The following is a 26021-nucleotide window of genomic DNA, read 5'->3' on the forward strand; positions in this document are numbered from 1 at the left end:
TTTTTAGATACATCTTATTTAAAGACTTTCACATTTAATGCAGGTTAACATTGTAGTTCAAATACGTGTTTTGTAAGGTTCAGATGGGTATTATAACATGTTGTAAATGGAGATATATATAAGAGATAGCTAGCACAGTCCATATAAGAGTCATCAAGTTTGAGACAGTCTTTCTTGTTTCTTGACTAAGTCATCATCCGTAGCAATTTCACAAAGTCTTTGATCTCGAATAGCCCAAGTAACACACATCAAATGGTATTTGTACATAAGCTTCAATATATTGTTGCCAGTTTAGCAGAACTGAATTTTTTATTACAATTATAAATACAAGAGTTCGTTATTTGTAGATTTGGTCTGGTGTCCATTCTCTGGTATATTTAAGATTTTCTTAACAACCGATCTAAAACTGTATTCTCTGTCTTCTGAAAAACAAACAATTAAAACAAAATTAATGTAATGGATGCTTTATGCTATATTTAAAAACAAATATTCATATATTCGTCTGGTATATTAACAGACTGGGCCAACAGTCTTAAATTAGTTTATTATTTGGAAGACAAAAAGAAGATAATCATGATAGATTCATATATTCGCCTTTGCGGGACAATTTTCCACTTTCAAGATGCACATAATTTTCAAATGGAAGCTTATACATCCGCCGTCCCGTAAACTTAAAACATGGGTCAATATCACAGACATGTTTTCAACGTCCCAAACACACAAGATAAATCTGAGTGATAGGTCTATATGTCTGAGCCAATGCTGTCTAGACATTTCACAACCTCATTCTTTGTAATAGGTTCACTAAACGACCTAAAATGTTATTTTACAAATCATTAAAAACAACCAACAACCCTTCAGGCTATAAATTAAGAATTTGCACCTATCCGTGGAAGCAAAACAATTCCAGTAACCAAACAATGTTTCGAAAGAGTAAGAATGGTCTGCTACTTAAATCTAGGTCATAATCATGAGATACAACCAGATCAATTCATGCCTGAATGATAATATGAAAGCACGTACCTCGTCGGTTATTTTGGTACATTTGGTGTAAAATATATGGTCTGATGATCGACCAACTAATTCTTCTAAACCTTCACAACATACAGATTTCGGTGAACATCGTGATCGTATTTCTGGTTTGGAGGCACCAATAATTATCCAATGTGATTTAATACCTTCAGGACAACATTCAGCCTGCTCAAACTCTGAGCTCTGTATCGTCTGTCCATCTGATCTGCCAAGTCTTGGAAACGCCAGGTATCCCTAAAATTACATTCCAACTTCCATTAGTAAAATGAAATAAAAATATGTATTTTTTTATTTTCCGCTAAAAGACCATTAGGATTGAACAATACAATTAATCTTTCGTTTCCTGTTTTTCATTCGTTTCTTTTTTTTTTGTCATGACTTCTACAAATACTTAAATGTCGGATGATACCGAACTCATTGGATGATGTATGTTATTAACTATGCTAGCTTCGCCATCATCGAGTCCTTTATATAATCATCCAAGATGTCGTTGATCCCACATAATAAAGAATGAAAATGGAATTCTGACTCCGTTGAAATCACCTTGACGCAATGCCTGTAAACTTAAAATGAATATATTATAATCAAGCACATGCAACATGCGAAAAACACACATCCAAGTACATTGAGGTTAATTCAACAAGTTTTTAAATACTTCATAAAGTTTAAAAAAAATTATTTCAAATTCATTCTGCTTTAATATATACTGCATTGAAATGGCAATTATATAAAAAAAACAATCGAATACACCTGTCTTCAAGTGATAATGAAATACAAACTTGCTGTGTAACTCAGTGAACTGTGTGAAATATATTTCTGTATAGAGACTCGCCTACCTCCGAGTTATAGTGAATCGTGTCCAAAATGTAAAGTGATTCCTCGACGTTTTATAATTTTCAATTGATACGAAGGAAGATGAATGAAAATGACACAAAAATGACTCATTCAAGAATTGATATTCATACATAATAAGTCAAGATAGGTTGATAGGATTACACATGTCACATACGTATTATGAACTATAGAATGATACAATAAATACAAATGCTAGAAGACCTCTTTACAATCCCTTATTATATGATCAATTTGAATCACGAAATTAAGACAAAAGATGGCGTCATTTGTGTTACCAAAGGCTAATAGAGACAAAGTGAATTATTGGCAACCATGTTCACATCATCTATCAAAATTGTGTTTATAACAGGTGCTCTTGAGTGTAGTTCATACCTTGCCTTGTTCGATTTTCACTTGCTACTTTATCATGATGTGAAGGGCAATTGCTTCCTTAAGTGATATTACCATCGTGATATCGCAATGTTGTCACAGTACGCAAATAAATGAATGAAAAACGTGACGGTGTTCTTTCCTGAAATAAACAAAATGTGACAATGTTGTTTTCAGACAAAAAATGAAAAGTTGATGTTGATTTCTGATACAAAGTGAAACGTAGTGATGTTGATTTCAGACAAAGAGTGAAACGTGACGATATTGATTTCAGGCAAAAACAGAAACGTGACGATGTTGTTTTCTGATACGAAGTGAAGCGTGGCGATGTTGATTTCTGATAAAAAGTGAAACGTGACGATGTTGATTTCTGATACAAAGTGACGATGTTGTTGACAAAACGTGAAAGGTGATCTGATATAAAGTGGAACGCGACTGTGTTATTTTCTGACATAAAGTGAAACGTGATGACATTGTTTTCAAACATAAAGTGAAACGTGGCGGTGTTGTTCTGACATATAGTGAAATACAACGAAGTTGTTTCCAGACATAAAGTGAAACTTGCCCATGTTTTTTTCAGAAAAATGTGTGAAAAGTAATGGTGCTGTTTTCCGACATAAGGTTATATGTTACAGTGTTAGTTTCTGACATAACGTGATGTTGTGTGGGTTAAAGTGAATAATCCAATGTAGATCATGCCATTATTCAATATATCCTACCCTTATTCCGTTTAGAAGTGTCGGACATTCTGTATATCCATCTGAACATTCCTCCTTCAATTCATCCAGCCAATCATACACTTTCGACAGTGATCTTTCTTCGTCATTTTTTTCCAAACCATCATTTTTCAATATATCAATAAGAGCTATCACATCAAGACCTGTCAGCCAATTTGAATCATTAATGGGCTTTTCTCCCGTAACTGTCATGTTTGAAGTCAATCCCAAATCATCAGTTATTTGTCTGGGTATCGGGTAATAGACTTGCTGCTCCGAACTTTGTGTATCTCGAGGCATGGGGTAGTAACCGGAGTTTGTTGTATCCCTTGGCATGGGGTAGTAAACGGAGTTTGATGTATCTCTTGGCATGGGGTAGTAACCGGAGTTTGATGTATCTCTTGGCATGGGGTAGTAACCGGAGTTTGCCGTATCCCTCGGCATGGGGTAGTAACCAGATTTTGCCGCATCCCTCGACCTGGGGTAGTAACCGGATTTTGCTGTATCTCTTGACATTAAGAAATCGTCGGAGGACCATATATCGGAACGTTTATTCATTTGCATATGTTGGTTCTGTTTTAATGTATTCGTCTGATCCTGTGAAAGTGATGTTTGTTCAGCACCAAATGTAAAACTGGATGCGTCTGACCGTTTTGACCTAACAAGTAGATCTTGTGACATAGACATTTCTGTTCGCTTTCCTTGCAAAGGATAAAAGTTTGTTCGCTTGGCACTTCTTGGCATCGGATAGAAGCCTGATCGCTTTGTGCTTCTTGGCATTGGATAGAAGCCCGTTCGTTTAGAACTTCTTGGCATAGGATAGAAGTCAGTTCGTTTAGCACTTCTTGGCATCGGATAGAAGCCAGTTCGCTTTGCACTTCTTGGCATAGGATAGAAGCCATTTCGCTTTGCACTTCTTGGCATGGGATAAAAGCCAGTTCGTTTGGCACTTCTCGGCATAGGATAGAAGTCAGTTCGTTTGGCACTTCTTGGCATAGGATAGAAGCCAGTTCGCTTTGCACTTCTAGGCATAGGATAGAAGCCAGTTCGCTTTGCATTTCTAGGCATAGGAAAGAAGCCAGTTCGCTTAGCACTTCTTGGCATAGGGAAGAAGTCAGATCTCTTAGCACCCCTTGGCATAGGATAGAAGCCAGTTCGTTTGGCACTTCTTGGCATAGGATAGAAGCCAGTGCGCTTTGTACTTCTTGGCATGGGGTAGAAGCCTGTTCGTTTTGCACTTCTTGGCATGGGATAAAAACCAGTTCGCTTTGCATTTCTTGGCATTGGGTAGAAGCCAGTACGTTTAGTGTTTGTAGGTATATTAGTATCGCCCGATCTTTTAGGCATAATAAATACACTTCTTTGTACTGGTTTGGGACGATTCGACAAAAATTGTTTGCTAATTATGTTTAGTTTTTCGGCCGTATTCCACCAGTCTCTAAAAAAACTAGAAGGCAAAATTGATACAGATTGTACACTTCGTTTGGATATACTAGATCGTGGCATTGGATATTTTCTCCTGTGAATCAGAAGATAATCAGCAAGTGCATCGGGTGTCTTCACAGCGCCATCTTTTTCGTTTGAAATTTCGGCAGAATTTCTGTAAGATCGTGGCATATTGTAACGTCTGGCTAGAAAATCACCAGCAAGAATTCTCTTCTCTTCTTTGTCATTATTTTGGGTCATGGAATCTGCATTCTGAAGCTGTTCAGCTTCTTCAGATCCGCTTGCATTCTCTTGTGGTCCTTGTTTGGAATCTGGCATGTCCACTTCTAGTGATGGACTTTGGTCATTTAACAAAACACCAGGAACGCCAGGTGATCGTGGCATTGGAAATTGACTGGCTCTTTTCGCATCCTGTGCCTCTGGTTGGGATGGTATCAGTTTATCGTTTGTTGGGTGTTTCGAATAATAGCCAAATCGATGTGCTAACTCGTATTTTTTCATGTATAAAGATCTCTTGATACGAGACTGAGTTTTTGTTTTGAAGAGTGGTGTTTTAAGTTGATTGGTGTAGTGGTTGAATATTTGTCTGTCGAGAGGCGGTTGGGTCCTAAGAGACTGGAAAACAAGAGATAAAGGCTGTTTGATCTAGACACAACAATTGAATAATATCAAGCAATGGTATGAAATAATACAATGTGCGAATCAATAATTGAATAGATATATCTGTATACTAATATTCATTTCAATGGATCCTGTCACTCCATCTAAGAGTAGTGAGCAAATATTTTCATCTTTTATTTTAATTTTTGTCTGAATTAAATGCATTTCGTTTCGTTTTGTCTAAAAAAAAAAATCTCTAACCACTCCCAATAATATTGGAATAAAATACAGATCTATTCTGTATCGCTTCTTTTTGTCTACAATATTGCTTAATTACTAGTGTGAGAAAATATTTTTAGTTTCGCATTAATTTAGAAATTCTGTACGATGTAGGACGAAGCCTACAGAAAAGGGGAATATTTGACGAGCGCTCCATGGGCATTAGTCATCAAAAGGGATGATTGTTCATGTTTTGACACATTTATTGCTCTTGTTCGGCTTGAATGATCTGGTTCTTTGTCTGGAATTAAAAGAACCACCAACGTTTACGTTTGACGGAGAACCCTATTGTGCTAAAAAGACTTTATATTTCTGAATTCTCAGAAAATTTCTTAAATAACAATCAGCAACAAAATATTATTACTGTAATATCGTTTGGAATTGAAAATCGTCCTGTATCTGTCGCTGTCTAAATCGGGAACCAATCCATCGCTGGGAGATCTCTCGATCGCAGACGAAATCGCATGGTTTATGTATAACACAATAGAACTTTAGTGTACATTGGGGAAGTCAAGTTGACCATATTACGACAGAATTAATATCATTAATGTATGAATTGATATTTACAAATATTGGAAGCTAAAACTAGCAATTGAGATACATCTTACAGGTTTTTATTTGACCAAGGTAAATTTATTTTATCCAATCAAACCCCTTAACTCTGGGATATAAAAATTGCCCGTCTACTTTATGAAGTCCAAAATTATTCAATCAAACCTTTTACTCCTCAATATGAAGTTTTGTCGAGGAAAGAAAACTGATCCCCAAAAATCTATTGCTCACTGATGGCAGTCTTTATTTTGATTTTGATTGGTGAATATTAACTTCACTTGAAGAAATGTTAACTTGTTAAAAATGTCCTCGGTATCGTACAGCATATTTGTATAACGAAACGAAATTTAATTCAGTACTTTTTAAAAATTAAAACTAAACTCTAATGTAGAAAATAAGCCAGCTCTTGTCAAACCTGTAAATTGAAACATAAAAGACAACGTGAAATTATGTAATTGAAAATCAAAAATTGATAGGATAAAAGTTGCAAGTGTTGGAGAGGAATGATAATTGCTGTGTAAGGATGTTTTAACAGTGAAAATAATGCAAGTGTGATAGATATCATTTTCGCCAACTTGTTCATCAGGAATCGAAAATCAATTTATAATCTACAATAAGAACACAAGTTATACGGATATACTATTAGGTTTATTACATACTACGTTTCGGAACACATACAGACAACGTTATCAAGTAAAATGATTAACAATGATTAATGATTAATGATTACCTATATCTTGTGTTGTTTGGTTGTTAATCATTTTACGTGATTACGTTACCTGTATGTGTTTCGATGAAATGAACCTAGAAGTAGTATATCCATATAACTTGTGTTCTTAATGTTTACCTTTCTGCTTCTAAGATTATAATAATCTACTTGTCTACAGAGCTTCAACAACTTGACCGAGGAATTTGTCTGACTTTTTTCTGAGGTTTTGAAACGCAACGAAACGATGCACTGCGTTCACACACACGTCAATATATGCGAATAGGTCTATAATCTATGCAAATGTTCAAGGACCAATTCGAACCTATGCACTAAAACACCTACACATCTAAACGAATACATCATTCGCTATCTGTGTAATTCGATATTTCTCTAATAATGGTTTCTTTTAATTAAATTCGACCCCGTCTACAATATGTTTTATAAGTTATAATAAAGCTAATCATTTGTGAAGAGAAGAATTGTAATTTTAATGATTTTACCATTTGAATTCATCAAGTGCAAGTGCTTACAAACTAGAGACTTATTTTTTTCAAATTTTCACGTTAAAATCAACTAAGTTAACCTTTGTCGTCGTTTCTTTCTTGCTTTTGATTTTGTATTGTTTTCTGAATTTATAAGATTCAATCGACTGCAAAACGAGATTAAATCGAGATCTCAGCGAATAACAAACAATTGTCAACTTCAGTGGTGGAAAAAGAGCGAGCAAGAGTAACACAGTCATTATATACCAATTAAATCCTTGACCAAATGAAGCCGTTATCTAGACAGCCGCCAAACTATGTCGCTGCTCTTGTGTTCTTATACAAGTAATAAGATAAGATAGTAAACAAGGTGCTTCAGTGAAGGCTTTTGTTCATTGTAACATCTTTCTAACGCGAATACACCTAAATCATTTCTAAACCAGTCTTAACATGCTAACTGGCGGTTGCCCTTTCATAAGATTTTTGCTGCATTTGAAATTGCAGTTAGTAGCTTAGGGCAACAAACATTTTATTTGCTTTAGTTTCTAGAAGATAGTTGTCAAATAAGCTTATTACAATTTTACAATTCAAATAACGTTGAACGATTTACTGACATTAAAATGCATCCGCAACATCAGTTTGGACAAACAAAAATTTATTTTTCTTCAGTAGTAGAGTTGTAAAAAAAATTGGTTTCACGATGACAGTTGACAGCATAGAAGGTAGCTAGCTAGAGCTGCACGAGTGTCCACGAGTAATCCATGTTAAGCTAAAAGCCAATCAATGTCTTGTTTAAGACAGGCAGATTACCAATGAAAACAACCCTGAATACCAAAATAACAAAATACCAGGAGAGAATAGGACTCTATCTATATATGGAAATCAGAGGAAAAACCTTCCGTGATAGTGAAATAAAGGCCTTTTTAAACCCACGATTCATCGACTGTTTGTTGACAATTGTAAGATTTACAATATTTGTTTCACTTCACAAAGACATCTTTAGAATCAAAGCCATGATCGCTGGTAATTTGAACAATATTTGACAGTATTTATTACAGGATCATACTTTTGTGAATGTTTCCATCTTTAATTATATGTAAAATATTCATTAACTATTGGAAACAAACCTCTTTCTTTTCCCAAACATACAAATTGTATTGCGCGAAAGACAAAAGGTTTTAGAACACTGAGATAGTTGGTTTTAAAGATAAAAGATGTACTCGATTTAATTATAAGGCTTTAATAACTAAGGACATATCTCAACTTCCAAATCGATTACTGAAAAAAAGTGTTATATTCTGTTCAATTTCGTAGGAAAATACCATACATGCAGATTACACAGAGGGAATCGGGACAGAGATTTAAAATTAGTAAATGGTAAGTGATCGTTTGGTGTACAAATGGCAGTGACGGGATAGGGTCATCTTCACAATGACAAATTATTAAACTTTGTCAAATACCTCAATATCAACAGGCACGGAAGTTCTGAATTACGCTAACGAACACAGTCAATCAGAAATGAAATGAAATGAATGGAGTTTTACGTCCTTCTTTTCTGCCACAGTCAATCAGAGCCCCTTCGTACAAACATATGGCTGCACGTGTAACAATTAAATTGTATCTGCGTTTTAAACTTGTATTTGGATTCTTTTAAAAAAAGGGGATTTATTTGCATTTCACGAACATATACGAGAAGAGAAGAGCTTATTGATGTCGAGATAATAGATGACGTTCGTAAAAACTTGACATTGTGAAGATGGGAGTGGGTAGATGGCAGGTTCCTGTAACAAAGTATTAATACAATCCATTTGTGTTCAAGCAACATTTCTCTAAGTCGAATAGGGAATGGATAAAGATCATCACTCAGGCAGCTAAAGAGTATGGATATTTCTTAGTTTAAAGCGTGGCGTCTACCAATGCATCTTAGTTTTATATAATATCTATCTGTAAGAAGCCATTAAGCTATTTCAAGGTGGTCGCTTTGACAATGGTCGTAGATATACATTGGAAATGGGAGGAGGAGTATACCGGAAGCAGGAAGTGTGAAGGATGTGACGCATGTGCAGTGAGAGGGTGCCTACCGTATCAACAGCGACGTCACTAACTAGAGCTCGCCTCCCACGAGGGAAAGCAAAAGCTTGACCGTTATAGCGACCATTAAGTTTATCAATGGCCGATCTAGGCTGTAAGGAAATAGAAGCAAAAGAAACACAAATTAGATAAAAGCAATTCTAAAAGACAATAGAGAACCTTTTAACACAATACTTTAAAAAGGAAAATCTAATTCTAATATGGTCGATTGTACAGTAAAGAATTTCACTAATATAAGGCTATTTATAGATAGTTAGTTGGATCGACGCTTTATTGGAAGAACCAGTCCCATGGGTTCGAGTCCCATACTATTTTTATAACTGGAAACACTCTCATTTATTGTCGTTAATCAAGCAAATCACTCCTCATTTTAAATTCATCTCATAACTACCCCGACACAAAAACAAGTAGTTCACGAAGTCCCATCTTCACATTACGAACTTCGTCTTATACCTTGACTGCAATAGCCATCTTTCCTGTGCCACATAAGTTTGTAGATGCAGAGCTTTGATTAGATTGTACGCCAGCGAATACAGAAAATCAGAGAGCTCAACAAAAGGACAATAAGCCATAATGATTACAGTCTTTATATTGAGAAAAAGTGGTTGTATTCGCTTGTGCACAATCCAATCAAATTGCTCCATTCGGTGATAGAAGAATGGTAGCTTGTGCAGTCAAGGTACACGATGAAGTTCGTAATAGCTTGACATTATGAAGATGACGAAACCCTGATCCTGAGACTGCTACAGGTTGCGATAAATGATTTTTTGATTGATTGTCGCCGGTTTGCACATGTATAACGGATTTTTTACACATTTACACCACGACTTCCTATAGATTTTACATTACTTGCATGGATGAATAATGTGTTTATATATTCATTCGTTCGTGCTCGCAAATTAGATATCCCCCATTCTAAATTGTGTGATAAACTTAAATTTATCGAGATATGATAATCTGAAGGAAAAGGACACGTGTGCGCACACAAATCAGTTTGGCCATTAATCGAATTTTATGATTTAGCTTGCATTCAGATAGAATTTAACTTTCTAGCGGTTCGGATCGTTAGAACTTGGTTTATTTATTTCTACTTTTTAGTGAACACGCCATGTTAATTCCAACCAAGAAACGCTTGCCAGAAGAGCGACTAACTAATGTCGGGATCACAGTCTACTAGTCTCGCTAATCGATTTCACATCTAAATATCAACATCAACTCAGGCACATTTTTCATTTCAAATAGCCCTTTAGAGTATATGTCAGAAGGACGAGAATCAAAATAATTTTTCCATTAATGAAATTCTCTAGTGTAAAGGGACCCTAAACAGCAAAAGCTACAAATAATTCAAATTGATTATTAATACTCAAACCTCGTAAATTTGCAACCATCAACACAATATAATAAATGGAATGAAATAAAGTCAATACACCAGCATTATTTTCCCCGTGGATGGTTGCATATTTGAAGAGTTTAGAGTTGATATTAAAAAGCATCTAATGGAATCTAAATATGGATAACTATATCCTAGAATTCTAAAACATTGAAATGAGGAAATTATTTATAAAATCGAACTAAAAAGAAACGCACGTGTTTAATGCTTAATCTTTGTTAAATTTTTGCTTTGAATCATATCTACATGATGATCTGATTTTATCAACAGTTCTTAAAAATATCGCCTACCTGACAGTTTACACACATGTGCGTTTCTTGAGTACAGAGTATATATATTATGTTACTAAACAATGAATTTAGTATAATGAAAAACTAGTATCTATAACTATACATCATTAAAAACAGTACGTAAGAGGAAAACAAGGAAGTTTAAAATGTTCTTACCGATCTTCCCAGTCGTGGAAATGCCATATAATTCTGAAAAGAAATCATCGAAATAATTAAATAAGTTTTATTTTTCAAAAAAAAGGAGAAACGCAAGATTATAAAATTCATCATTTTTAGTAAAAATGTAAAATTGTGATTACGAACATAAAACGCTCGTTCTCATATTTCAAATATCAACATCAACTTTGATTGTTTTTGTCCTTTTATGAACATCTTTGACTGTAAATGAACCGACCTGCAGTAACAGCAGGTGGGAAGCGAATCAAAGAGTACTGCACGGTTCAAGGATTGAAAACAATATTTTCAGTGCTCTGTCACTAGGTAACTGACGATTCCAAATTTCTTCATTCTAAACTAAATGGATTTAATGTTTCGTCTATTAACTCATGTGAGTTTTAAGTTGAGAGGATAGATTCGATCAATGACAATAGGAAAATGACTAAAGAAATGGTAAAACTGATTGAAAAAAGCGGATATGAGAAGATTTGAATAGTCTAGTTAAGATGAGAATGTATCCGTTTAACAATTGATATTGACTGTAAAGACCACGCTTTCTATCTCCCACCCAACCGCTTCCTAATAAGGGAAGTCAACGAAATGTGTACACATTCATGACGCAATGGCTTGAAGACAAATTTTACGATTCATTAAATGTTTTTATTCAAAGTCTAGGTCACATTTACTGGAGTAAAATAATTTCCGTCATCAGCACTTAGAGAAGACAACTACAATAACGAGAGTTTTACGTGTTATTTTCTGCATCTTACTTGGTTATGGAAACTTATTGGGAAAGACATATATGTCCAAATTTATTTGATGAAATGCTTTTTCTCTCTGAAATGATTTTTACGCCAAGTGTATGAAATTATTTCTAAGTCTAGCTTCTGAAATGTTTTGACGTCTAGCGAATGAGATGATTTGACGTCTTGCGAATGAAATAATTTGACGTCTAGCGAATGAAATGATTTAACGTCTTGCGAATGAAATGATTTAACGTCTTGCGAATGAAATGATTTTTACATCTACCTTCTGAAATGATTTTTACATCTACCTTCTGAAATGATTTTTACATCTACCTTCTGAAATGATTTTTACGCCAAGTGTATGAAATTATTTCTAAGTCTAGCTTCTGAAATGTTTTGACGTCTAGCGAATGAGATGTTTTGACGTCTAGCGAATGAAATAATTTGACGTCTAGCGAATGAAATGATTTAACGTCTTGCGAATGAAATGATTTTTACATCTACCTTCTGAAATGATTTTTTATACTAGTGAATGAAATGATTTTTAAGTCTAGCAAATGAAATGATTTATAATTGAAATGATTTTTAAGTCTAGCGAATGATATATTTTTTACGTCCTGCTTTGATGGCTTCTTCTTTATAATATATTTATCCATCTGCAACTATTGCACCTGGGAGCTGGTGTAATTGTAATCTCAATCTTGACAGACTTGCCATTAAGTAACTCTTCCCCCTATTTGTATCCCGGAGGCTGGCACCACCATTGTTTCAGACATTACACAATCTACTATATTCATTGTACCGTGGTATAAACAGCTCTCATAAACAATAGAATAACACTTGACGTTCTTATCATTGACAACAATTTCATTAGTATTATCGTTCTTTACCCAAAAGAGCAGTGTCAAATATATCGTGTATTCTGATTCTGTTATATCGAGGCTTGTTGACTCTGGGCAAGCCACTGATAGGTATATATAATGGGCTAAATTTGCTGAAATATCAAGTATTTGACCTTGATGTTACAGATAGATCAGATCTGACAGTCCTTCAACGATATCTTCCACAAGAGATACGTATATGTATCAGAAATGTAACAGTAGTACATTTCTACAAATTCACTCTTTAATGCTTTCTTTTCTTTAATCACTTTTGTTTTCTGAACAAGTTAAAATTGACAACGTGTCCTGTTTTTCTTGTACACGCCAGTCTTAATTTCATTACTGTTTTTTAAAAGTGAAAATTGGGTATTTAATGCGAATGTCAAACCAGTGTTAAATGGTAATACTTTAAGATTGGTTGATCAATACAGATCTAATGGAATTGACATATCATTCTCTTCTTTCTGTTATCATACGGAAATAACCTTAAACTTGATTTCCAATTTTTGTTCTTATGTTTTACCACTACTTTGATAAGTGGCGCTTCTGTAAAGCATTAGCAATCGTATCTACGGCGGCCATTCTCGCTACGCCTGACAATAACCTTGTATGCAAATATTAGGTCATGTGACAATAACTTTATGTCATGTAACTAACATCTGAAGAACTATATTTTGTAACGCGGATTTAACTTCCGCCTAACAATTAAAGTAGATCTGCATACGAGGTTATCATCAGGCTTAGCGAGAATGGCCACCTAAGATAGCAATAGCAATAGCACCAGACACTTAAGAACTCAATGGTTTGAAATTTAAAACTGGAGGTGGGTGGGGGGAGGGGGCAACAAACGCCGGACCAGGGGGGTAGCAAATTACACTAAGGAAAACTTATATTAACAGTTTTATTTATGGACCTAAATCAGAATTTTCACCCGCCACCCTCGTAGCCCCGAAGACATGTTTTTCGGGCAAAAATCTAGGTTGGAATTTCGGGCAACCTTTGACATTTCGATCCCCCCCACCCTCTTCTGATGAAAACCTGGCTCTGCCACTGCTAGTTACTTGATCTGTGCAGAAGAGTAGGACGTAAAACCCCATTCATTCCAAAGTCCCGTGTGCTACAGACTGTGTACGTTAAAGATAGTTGGAAATTGAAAAAGAGTAGGCGAATGTCGCTGTCATGGAAAAATTTCCCTCATAGCACACTGTATGACGTTGCCCGTCGTCATTAGCCCAAAACGGTGAAGAAGGTAGGACGTAAAATTCATTCATTTCATTTCATTTTTCAATTTGTAATATCGACATGTTCAGTCGACCCTGTGATAAAACCATATCATACAAATGATAATTAATGCTAGGTGAAGTGACCCACAAAATTAAAGATTACCCGCAATTAAGACATTTACATGATATCAGGCCGTAGCCAGATCTGGTTGTCTTGAGGTTCAAGTAATATATCCGGAGGGGCAATGGTGTATGGTATTTTGTTGCAGTAATAGAATTATTCGATTTTTTCAGAATGGTATTTCATATCACAATTACCATCGATATTTAAATAGGAAGTGTAAGGAACTGTAGAGAAAGATGGCAAAGATAAAAAGGGAAGATAAATATCAGATAATCAATGTCAGGTTTAAATCTCAGTTTGATTTGTCTCGTCTGTCATTTACACTATCCTTAGTCCGATACTGACTCTTCTAGAGCGGGGTGGCGTCACGAGCGCAGGGCTTGATTCCGTCAAAGGCCGAGATGGACCTCCTTTTTTTCTCAGAGCGCCTCATCCGGCGATACAGGGCCTAATCACTCAAAGGTGAAGTAAGCCGAAACCTGGTGCACTACAAGCGGTACACATTAGATAGCCATCAGCAATTGATGGCGCTGTTCTGGTAAGATTTCAATGCAAAACTCTGTGTCTTTTTTTTTTAAGTAAGAGCCCAAATCTCCATTTCTGTTTAATTGTTTGGTAGTGTTCGGACTATTGAGCTACTATCTAACAATTAACAATAGTAGAGCTAAGTAAATATCGGTATTTATATATGACTTTATATTCTATTAACTACCGTCATATCATTTATCAACTAGTCTCTCTCAGGCATAAATAAATACTTTTCACCCAGTATCCAGTCATACTGGAAATAGAGCAGAGTACTTCGTCTGACGGATAAAACAAATAAATAGTTCCACTCCACTATCGGACTCGAAATAAAATGAGACATGTCCTTCAGTCCGGCCTTATTAAGTTCCACACAGTATCTAGCCCCTTAGTTGCCAACCTGGGGTGTTTTCACCCCCCTGGGGTGTGAGACTAGGGTGTCAGGGGTGTGGCCAACTAGTGTAAGAGATGAATTTAGGTTGAGAGCACCCCACCTCATCACATGGTGCAAATGTGGATGAAACAAGTTTTGGGGGTGTGAAAGGTCCATATGATTGCTCCAGGGGTGTGAAAGCTGAAATAGGTTGGAAACCACTGATCTAGCCCAACTGAAAATAAAATGATATGATGTTTTACGTCTACTTGGCTTGCATTACCACCTTATCTGAGGCTGTGTTTTCAAGTCGATAATAATTACGGATATAATCCATAATTGGTTTTTTGAAATAAAAAGAAATCTTGAAACTAAAACTTAACAAATATAAGGACCGTGACTGTATCATATCTAATCATCCTGTGGTGTAATTGGTGTGCACTCTGTAACTGGGTTTATCAACTCGAAAACGTTTAGGGAGAATCCATGTTGGTTTGTTGAAAAGAAATTGAGTAAAATTATATCTGGTATAGTGATACCTTGATTAAAACATGGCTGACGACCTTGAGGGTAATTTGTGGTTCAGGGACACCACATATCTCTCTGTGAGTGAGTTTTCAACTGGATTTTCCTGTCAAGAGTACCTAAATGTTTGTGAAAATAAAAGTAGAGATTTAAAGTGAGGTTTAATATAATATATCATCATGATTATGTGACTTGCTGCAGGTTATTAATATGATTGGTTTCTGTTCATATTATTTTTAATGAATCAGTCATTTATTACTATTGTTTACTACAATTAATATATTATTAACTTTATTTCTGATATCTGTCAAAAATATTTGTTCAATTATCGAAAGCTCAGATTTCATTTTTTCAGAATACATATAGTTAAGAGAAGAATATTTCATATATTTAATCGGCAATTGTATCGAAAGAACATGTCTCAAAAAATCCTACAAAAATATAGGGTGGAATTTAAACTATACTACAAAAGAATACTGCTAACTTCAAGTGAGAATAAAGAAGACTAGTCTTCTTCACTAGTCTAAGAAAACAGCAAGAAAGAAATTTCGTTGCAGTAAATAAAAATATTGTCGCACACTGGTTGTGGAACTCTGAACGCTAGGGGCCTGATGGAACCACAACAGTTGTAACGGAACTATAGTTACAGGCATTCGTACACTGGTTGCGAGACCCCATACATTGGTAACAGATCTCATTGGCTTCATAAAGCTAAGATTCCATATATGCGAAAGCGGTATCCGTCAAGTGGTCTCCGTCATGCGATTTTTGACGCATCCGGACGCCTTTATTTTGTGGGAATTCCCTGTCTTTTTTATGCACCAAAGCATCCATCTGTCTAGAAGTCCGTGCGTTAAAAGAAAGATAACGCACGCGTTTAACGCATATATAGTATCATATTTGACGCATCCGCATGACGCGTATATGGAATCTAAGCTTAACTCCGTAGATTATATAGGGAACTTTGTCACCGCCTACGGAACTCCGTAAACTGGCCATTTGGTGGGACTGATTTGAGTCTTGAATATACGTAAAAAGTCTTCAGAATTACTAGAAATATACGAAAATATTTCCTTCAAAAATATCTCGAGGAATTTCTTTTCCTATTTCAATAGATGTCTTTTCTATATATTATGGCAATTTTTCAAAAAAAGAAGACAAAGACGACTCGCCTTTTAAACTTTCAAACGCGGATAATTCCAGAAACACGTGGACTTTTTTCTGAGACTAAAGTATGCTTGAAAAAAAAGTGCATCAGTCCCTTTAATAATTTACGGTACTCTGTGCACTAGTTGTGGAGCTTCGTGCAATGGCTATGGGAAGTTAAGTAATGTATCCCCCGAGTGCAGGCTGGCAATCAGTTCAAATGAACGGGGATTGACTACACTAGCTTGGGAGTTCCATACACTCATTACCTTGAAATCTAAAAAAATACTCTGGATACAATGGAACGCACTAGATTGTTTCTGAGTTCGTACAATGACCACTAAACTGTTTGCAAACATCCATCAGAGCTCTTTATAATGACGTCTTTATGAAAACCCCCAGCGTAAAATGGGTTTAATATAATTAGTCCATGGTAATGGGAAATTGAATAAAGGAATGTAAAAACGATAGAGTTAAAGTGATGCATTGTATTAATAGAATAAATATTTTATTATTTTTATCGCTTTATGAAATTAGTTCATACAACAACGCACTTATTAACATTTCACTCTTAGAAGTACACACATGCAGTAAACACAAGACGGCTTGCAGAAGTATAGGGGCGACAGGCGGTACTCAGGTTAACCCCAATTACCATGTTTTCAGGCAGCTCCTGGGAAAACTGTGATAGAGACAATAGCGCAGTATCCTCATTATGAGATACACAGGCATCAAGGGATGAGATAACAAAGGGAAAGTCATATCCGAGATGTTTTCTCGCAGCTTTGGGGGAATTTTTGGGAAACTCAGCATAGTGCGTTACAAAGGCATTGGGTGTGAGACGATTGCGGTACAGGTGGTGTTTTTACGCATCTCTCATGGGGGAAGACCATAACACTTTTTTATTCCATAAATGCAACTATGGTAAACACACGAGATACGAGCATAGATGATGGAGGTGCTGTTGGTGCAAAGTTAACTTCGAGCGAATTTTCTGTCTTGCAATCGCCACATACGGCTTTTAGATGGTACCATCTTTTAACGTATCTACAGAGTTTACTACACAGTTTTTATGTCTAACATACCAATTTCGGTACTATATCATTGTACCATTTCTCTTTTTATGGCCGAAAGTATCTATTTATCGCGTCGAGGTTGATTATCGAAGTAGATCAGTAGTGTTATTCAAAGTGGCTGCTGCAGAACGTTTGCTTGGGGTGGGCCACTGCCAAATTCTTTTCCGAATCCATTTTAGGGGGCAAATGCACTTGAACAAAATTTGAAAATAAAGGGCCTAAAAATTCAAACAAACAAACAAGTATCCTTCATCCTTTTGGGTCTTGGAGCCGCCACTACAAAAGACACAGAAAATCTCAATATACGGCTCTGACAGACGAGGTGAGTGCATTGCCTTTTGGAGCAAGTGGTATTTATAATCTGATTGGTTGATGTTCATGGCGGAAGTATCATAGCTTTAAGACCTGCAGCATCGTTAGTCTCGCCCACTCTCTTCATCATCAATGGAACCCCAGCAAAGCTAATAAATTCAATATAATAATAAAAATATATTATTTTATTGCCGAACTGTAATCATATTTGAGAACTGCAATCATTTTTATCTATCTAATGAAATGAATAATTGAAAAGAACAAGATTGGTATTTTAGACTAAGGTTATTTTCAACTCCCACGCTTTGCCACCCACCCTCCTAGATTCCATTTCAGATTGCCTAACTTTTATCCCATGTAAGTTTAAAGTAAATCACTTTCAATAATTATATTGTCTTTTCAGTCTGACAAACTTTGTTCAATTGATTTCATAGGGCCAATACTATTGCACATAGTTTTCACCATTCTGATGAATCACAATCAAGTCTGGTAGATACTGCTGTCTGTGTTGTCTGTTTTGATAAAACGGTAGCAGCTTATATTATATTATACCAACACCTTTCAGGGTCAGGATTCAGGATCGACTGAATCACATACTTAACAAACTTAACAGACACCGGAAGTTACATGTTCTGTGGTCAATAACTTCATTTTATTCACCTTCTCTGATGTTTTATTTACAGATATAAGCATTTAAAAATAAAGATTACATATGATACACCCATAAGATGTTTCCTTTGCGTTTTATTATAGCATCAGTAGGGACGCAGGTTGACAGTAGGTCAGTTGTCTGAAGATCGCATAGCGTGAAACTCTGAGTGACAAAAACATTTTTTTAGGTTCTGTTTTAATATTTCTATATCGCTTGATAAATTTAGTACTATTTTAACAGTGAAAATATTGTATTGTATCATTGTTTACATATATCTATAGATATTCCACTAATGGCACGCCTGATCAAAATGTTTATTCATAATTCCTAAGTAGACCATTGTAAAAAAATTAGCCATTTATCAAAAATTGGCCATGTAGAGGCTTCGTCATTGACTGGCCAATAACAGTTCAACCCAAAACGTAAAACTATTCTACATTTCATAAAGAAGAACCAAGAAGCTTTAATTGCTTTATAAGTTGTAAATTAAACAAACTACAGAAATCAGTAGACCAACCAAAATCTTATTGCGATTTAAATTCTTTACTTTTTTTTCTTTACTTAATTTTATCATTAATATTTAAATGCAGTAACTTCACGCAACAGTGAAGAAGGTAGTCAAATGTCTAAAGATGTGTTGCAATTCGTTAAAGCCAACTAAGAAGACATAAACACCAACTGTAAAGGAATGTTGAGACTGTTGCATAGCATATAAACTCCAGAAACAGAAAACAGAGGGGGAACAAGTAATTTCAAATATAAGATACGAAGTGTTAAGAACAGTAGAATCAAGAAATACATCGAAGACAAGAAGAAACATGTTTTTAGACAAAGTTAGAGTTTTTAATTCAAGCAGTCAATTATTTAAAACGCTGAATAAGAAATTTTGAAGATTCATAAATCATAAAAATATCGGACCAAAAATAGACAAATGAAGATTGTTGAATATAATTGAATTGAAATTGTGTAATATAACTGTATCTAATAAAAACTAGTGTATTGGACATGAACACATTAATAGTTTAAAATAATTTCCATTTTTCCTAAAATATCTCTAAATGAAGCTACTATCACCGTCGTTTATCGAAAACGAATACAATTTAAAGTTTTTCTCAGAAGTGTGGGCGGATATTGGTAGAATTGCTTTCTGGTTTCAACATGCCACATGTGCAGATTGTCCATCAGATAAAGCCTTCTCATCATAATGTTCATCTTTAATGCACTTCCTGTTAGAACTTCCGGAAAAGCCCCATTTTCTTAGAATTAAGACATACTACAGTTTAAAATAAAGATATTATGCTCAAGAAGATATTTACAAATTTTCAAAATTATATTTGAGTTTGAATCATCTGTAAAAATTTGATTCAAATACAAATAAAAAAAAAAACAAGTACTAACGGTCCAAACCGCAAAACGTGACTCGAAATCTAGAATAAGTTGGCAATACATTGGTTGCAGCTACTGAACTATTTATCCTACCTCACATTTTATACGCAGTAAAAACGTAACGAAAAAAATTGTTCGTTATTGGAAAGAGAATGAATACATGTAGTTTCAATTTGTGAGTAACATTTGAAATTAAATTGTATTTATTTAATAGAAATGTGTTAAGAAAATAGTGCTTTGAACTTTACAAATACCGCTTGCTTCCTGATAGAGAATTATCTTGTTGATGCATAACATGGCCTTTAAAACACTGTCAACTTTTAAATAAAAAACAACCAACCAGAAAGCGTTAATAAGCGGAAGTGAAGTCACGTCTAACCATCAACCACAGGAAATTACTCGCTCGTAAATACACTAAGATTGCATTTTGAGACGAAACACTTGACTATTGGTTAAAATTAAGTTAGAATGTGACTACGAGAAGCAATCTACGAAATGAGTTTGTTATTAGCTAATATGCCATACCAGTCGGCTGAGCATTAGACAACCTTACAAGATCTGCTTCACTGACTCTCTGATTTACAGACAAACTATAAAAACCTTGGCCTGTCAGACGAATTACATCAATTCAATATCGAAATGAAATTTTAATCAGAAAAAATAGATTGTAACAAAACTTAGACTGATAAACAAATTAAAATCTTTGCATCATTAACAAGAGCTAACTGCGTTGGGGTAAAAGGATGATTTTTTAGTCAGATTGAATTTGCTAATTCGACTGAAGATTATCGGGGTTCAGTCACTAAGTTTTACATAGAGAATTTCTAATGATCAAATGGAATTGAGATAAAAAGAAAGAAAAAAACAATTTTAATAGGACAACAGCCGATATTCACGGAGATCCTGTCTCTCAGCTGCTCTTGGTCTTTCCCAAATTATCCAAATCCATTTACAGCTGGGTCGACATGAGAAATTCGGAAACACTATGAACCCACAACCACTATTTGTTCATTTCAAATATCGTTTTGGTTTACAGATATCACTACGAAACATTATCTCTTGAAATACCGCCACGCCACCCACAAGAACATTTGACAAAAATGTTACGACTAATTACAACAACCATCAATCTTGATAAGTTGTTTTACCTATTTATGAGAAAAACTTAAAAAGACAAAAAATTAAGTGGCCCAATAAAGTATGACATATTGATTTTTAGTAAAAGTTAATCTGTTTTATTAAATCCGGGTTTAAAAAACGAAATTAAATTTGGCTAATGAAGAATGATAGATTAATTTTCCCAAAAAATTTCATTTGTTTTAGTAAATCTGAGTTCAATGTACAGACAAAAAACGACAGTCTGATGTGGTCGTGTTCTTACTTTCAAATTAGTTAAAGTTCCAATTCCTGGTGGCATTTGCCCTATCGTGTCTGATCTGTCTTATTGTAATAAGGCAAGGAGAACTGTTTACATTAAAATAATTATAATTAGGGAGTAAATGCCTCAAATTTAGTTTGTTTTCTATAATGAAAAATTCCGCCATTTTGAAACCAGCTATCAGCAGAAATTAACCAATATTCCCATTAAATGTATTAATTTGATCGGTCAAGGATTCAGCTTGTTCTGGGAAACAAACTATTGCGCAAGTCATCATTGGTTGGGACCGTCTTTATTAGCCCACATGGTGCAGAAAAGTAGAACGTAAAACTCAATTCATTTAATTTCGTTTCATTGGATGGGAGAATGGCAACGGATATTGTGAGCAACTGAAAGCTCGATGGGAAATGGCTTCAGTATCAAACCCAAATTATGGTCTGTTCTATGGAGTTAAAGATTATTTGAGAACACTCTTAAAGAATATATTTAATGAAAAGCGCAACAAGAGCGTCTGCACTATCAATGGGAAAAGTACTTCAAAATCACGCTCACATTCTTGTCTGTTCGAAGCAGTCAAAGATTATTTTAACACTTTTAAGAACTTTTTATAATCAACAGTTCAATGAGAAAAGTGCTTCAATATCACGCTTAAATTCTGGCCAATTATAACACGTTTCTAGAGTGTATTTAGCACATTTTCTGAAAATAAATATGAAATGAACAACACAACGAGAGGGTAAAAATACATAGTTCCAAATACATGTACAACCAACCCTTAGACCTGAGGAATAACATGGAGGACACTGCCGTCATATTTCTATTTCCGTAGTTGATTTAAATTTAGTTAGACCTGTAATCCTATTGTCGTGCTTGTTTTTTATTGAAGAACCATTAGTCTCAGACACTTCTCTCCTTTATTATTTATGGAATCACAATCTTTTTATTGTATTTACACAAAATCTAGTTTATTAAGTTTACACATTAGTTCGGTCATCTTACTGCGACACTCGAGTTTCTGAAAACTTAACTTAAGCCACCATTCATGACACATAGAACATTAAGTTTAGATCCACCAAGTTCTAACTATTATTTTTGGTCTCAAAGGAGTTCTCTTAACAACGTGACAGATAGTTTGTAATCAAAGGGTTACGTTCCCAGCTAGCCTTATGATCCTAACTCAAGATACTCAAATGTGTCTGATACAACACGCGATTTGCTAATCAAAGTGGTCTGAGCATTAACCAAAGCAAACTGGATAATAGCGGAAGTTGCTGGGAATTTTTCTTATGAACGCATAACTCTGATGACGTGACAGATTCAGTACCAATACTGTAGTACAATCCAAGCAAGTTAAAATGAGACACAGAGTGGATTTAAAATAAAATGAATTGTAAAAAAGGTTTGATAGTCGTTTCGCAATTTGCTTCTACGGCCTGGAATGCACTCGAATTACATTTTATTTCGCTTTCCTGAAACTGAAAGGGACAAGTTTTTGAATGCTTAACGATAAAAGTAAGGGAAATTTGTGCAGGTACGAAATTATTGTCTTGTAAACGCTTTAAGTTATTCTGATTTCAGAGCGTCAACCACTATTCATCTCTTCGTTAAGCTTGTTCGTGTTGTACATGTTTTGCTACAGGTATGCCTGTGACCATTCTGGTTTATTTCGACATGGCAATGTTTATTGAAGATATGTGATTGTTAACTCGGCATCTATTTCAGAGAACTCACATAGATCAGTGTGTACATTGGTTATCTTGTATGGCCACCATGTCTGTACTGCTGTACTACTGCAGTAATAGCAGCAAATCTAATGAACAGAGCTGTGTTTTACTGTGTTTTAATAACAATAGTCTATAGAGTAATATCCTTAACTGTGCACTATAATTACATAATGTTTTAATACCAATTCCAACCAGTCTGTGGCCTGCTAGATAAGACACTTGTAATAAACTTTATGAGTATTTCAGAGCTAATAAATTACTCACAGGATTTCAATCAGTTGGTATCTTCTGCATTTCAACATTGTGTCTCTTTATTGTTCAGTCGAAACTTTCTCAATAAAAATGTATTGGCGCAAATATGCCTCGAGGGTTATAAAGTCTTCAATACATACACAGACAGAGAAATTCTGAATTTACAGAACTTAAGCTGTATTGCCATTTGGTCAAATTTTAATATCTGCAAGCATGAGTGCGTTATTTAAACCATTGGAAATTGTGGTTGTGATCTGTTCAGGACATCTTCACATGTCATTTCCGGTTTTGTTTGTTTGGAATTACGGTACTTTCTGACGTACGGATGTGCTACATGAACTGTAAATGATTCTAGATGTCATCCATCGGAATAAAAATATCAGCAATTTCTTTTCATTTTAGCGCACATGAGTCAACGGCCAATCACATTTTTTTACTTTTGAGAATGCCGGTTGGGGAGGTAGGTGATAATCTTTGAATATCCATCCGCCCAATAAAAGAAACATGGTAAGTATATGATATTTCTTCTTGAAATAGAATGAAATTAAATTACGTCGTATATTTCTGTACCTGATTGAGCACGCTCTACTTCTGTTCTCTCCGAGGAAAGCCTATCGTTTATGTTTTTTTTTATCAACGGCTTATCGTTTATTTGAATAGATTTAAACGTAAAAAAGTTCTGTACAACTCATTGTTAATTTCATAGCATTATGCGAGCCTGGTTTTCAACGCTAGTGATATCTAAACGATAAGAGTTGTAATCTAAACTGTCCATCTATTCAATTTAGTAATGACAGTATTGTCATGATTGTATGAGAAATTATGATTACATTACTATATATACTTTGCAATCTATGCACGTATTGAGCTCATTAGTGAATTTATATGACTTTTATCGGGTGTTCTCTATCTAATGCATGGTTCGCAAAGGCACAGGAGGCATCGATATGCGTAACTAGGTCAATTTCAGACAGATTTCAGAATAATTATTTAGAAGAGATCATGGTAATGTTCAAGTAGTTAATGAAGTTCCTATAATGGATTGTTTTCGCATTCTGTAATCGCAGCTAAGCAATTATAATCATAAACAAGACACTTTCAATAATACTGTAATCTAGATGCTTCTGAATTCAAGTCAAATCCCGACAAAATCTACTGATTTCAATCAGACTTGAACGATTGTTTTCTCAAAACTGCAAGCGCTGGGGCAGATATAGCAGCTTGGCTGAAATGACTTCAGTAATAGTCAAGTAGATGCTAAACATGTCCCTTCATAAAAAATGAACTATTTTTCAAGTAAGATTTAATATGTGAAAACTCTTTTATAATATACCGAATTTATGTAAGAAATGCCCCAAAATAATGAAGTTGAAACGAGGATATTTATGCACCTGAATATCAGAATTCAAATTAATCGGGTAACTTGGTTGAATTTGCCCTGTTCCTCATTGAGCGCATAGTGACCGAAATGGAAACAAGGTTAAACCATTGAATTAAGACACTGAATACAGCAAGAATGAATGTTCAGCAAAACGCGGGCATATCACCCTTTGCTACTTTGTGCGTTTTACTTTAATCAATTGCATGATTACTATACGTCTCAGAGTAAATTAATGAAACGTTGTATGTAATCAAAACAAAGTAAATTGGCCGATTAATTAATCATATTCCATCTCTCATTGTAGTAGTGATTGATGAAAATGTAAATTATTGAAACGTTGTTAACAGTTTGAGTGGCATAGTATTCCTTAAAATTGTTGCGATTGTAATATTGTCTGTTTTATGTATTAGTTGTAAAAACTTAGGGTGATTGAAAGTAACAAGTTACTATTCAATAAAATGCATTGGCACAGGGTTAAAAAAAATTTACAACTAAAATTATTGTGGTGTTAATATAGTAAACTACGCAATAGAAAGTAATTTTGAAAGGCGGACCTTTTTTGTCACTAACAATAATATAACGTAATTTTTGTGTTTAAAATGTTAAAATGTAGAGCTCTTCTATTAGTGGAAAGTCGACCATGAAAACTATTATAGAGTACAGAATCTGCAGTTTTTACGAGGTCGATACATTGTAAATGTTTGGAATAAAAGCAATTGGGAATTGTAACATGATATAAAATTTACACAAAAACGCATAAATGTATTCAGTTTTTAAGAGATTTTTACATTCTAAATCTTTGGAACGATAGCAAATGGGAATTAATTAAAACGTGAATTAAAATTACAAAAAGGTGCACAAATTTTAAAAAAGGATTTACTCACCATCGCTTCTGTTCCTATGACGGCAAATATTACAAAACAGGCAACTATTTTGACAGGAGACGGTTCCATGGTTATTGTCTATGTAAAAAGTTTGAAGAGTTTCAGAGGAAAGATACAGTAGATATTATTCCGATACAATTGAGATCACGTGACTTCCAGATTGGCCACTCTTCACTGGTATCACTTCACAGTCGGCCAGCGTTCTTTCCAAGTCTAGTACAGATTGTTTCAATGTTATAATGGACAGTGCTGAATTAAATCTATGACTATATAGCATTTCTCCTCCTACAATCTACTGTCCCTCCCTCTTATTATACCATGTCCAACCCCCAACCTACTGCCTTACACCTTACTTACACCTCGCACGCTCATACAGACCAATTACTTTCATTGTTAATAGCACATGTAGCTTGTCATTTGAATACATTCTTAATATCCGGTTAATACACTAGGATCAGTATAGTAC

At 34.9% G+C, this 26021-nt stretch overlaps 1 protein-coding gene across 1 annotated transcript; it reads right to left on the bottom strand.

Annotated features, from left to right (window-relative positions):
• Positions 1-285: 285 nt before the first annotated feature.
• On the bottom strand, positions 286-25779 carry LOTGIDRAFT_149279 (hypothetical protein). The gene is made up of 4 exons (XM_009059600.1): positions 25556-25779; positions 10968-11000; positions 1024-1266; positions 286-422 (listed from the first exon to the last, which is right to left on the bottom strand). Exons 1-4 carry the CDS (start codon positions 25622-25624, stop codon positions 378-380), a joined length of 390 nt encoding a protein of 129 aa, XP_009057848.1. The 5' UTR covers positions 25625-25779; the 3' UTR covers positions 286-377.
• Between the last annotated feature and the right edge of the window lie 242 nt (positions 25780-26021).

The sequence above is a fragment of the Lottia gigantea genome (assembly GCF_000327385.1).
Source record: "Lottia gigantea unplaced genomic scaffold LOTGIsca_4, whole genome shotgun sequence".
Classification (NCBI taxonomy): domain Eukaryota; kingdom Metazoa; phylum Mollusca; class Gastropoda; family Lottiidae; genus Lottia; species Lottia gigantea.

What these genes read in the sequence shown, in the direction of transcription:
- LOTGIDRAFT_149279 (XM_009059600.1), bottom strand. Translation starts at nt 25,624, where the DNA reads ATGGAACCGTCTCCTGTCAAAATAGTTGCCTGTTTTGTAATATTTGCC. An exon ending in TTCCACGACTGGGAAGATCG is followed by an intron (nt 1,267 to 10,967) that starts GTAAGAACATTT and finishes ATGTAATTTTAG; the next exon opens with GGATACCTGGCGTTTCCAAG. An exon ending in GTACCAAAATAACCGACGAG is followed by an intron (nt 423 to 1,023) that starts GTACGTGCTTTC and finishes TTTGTTTTTCAG; the next exon opens with AAGACAGAGAATACAGTTTT.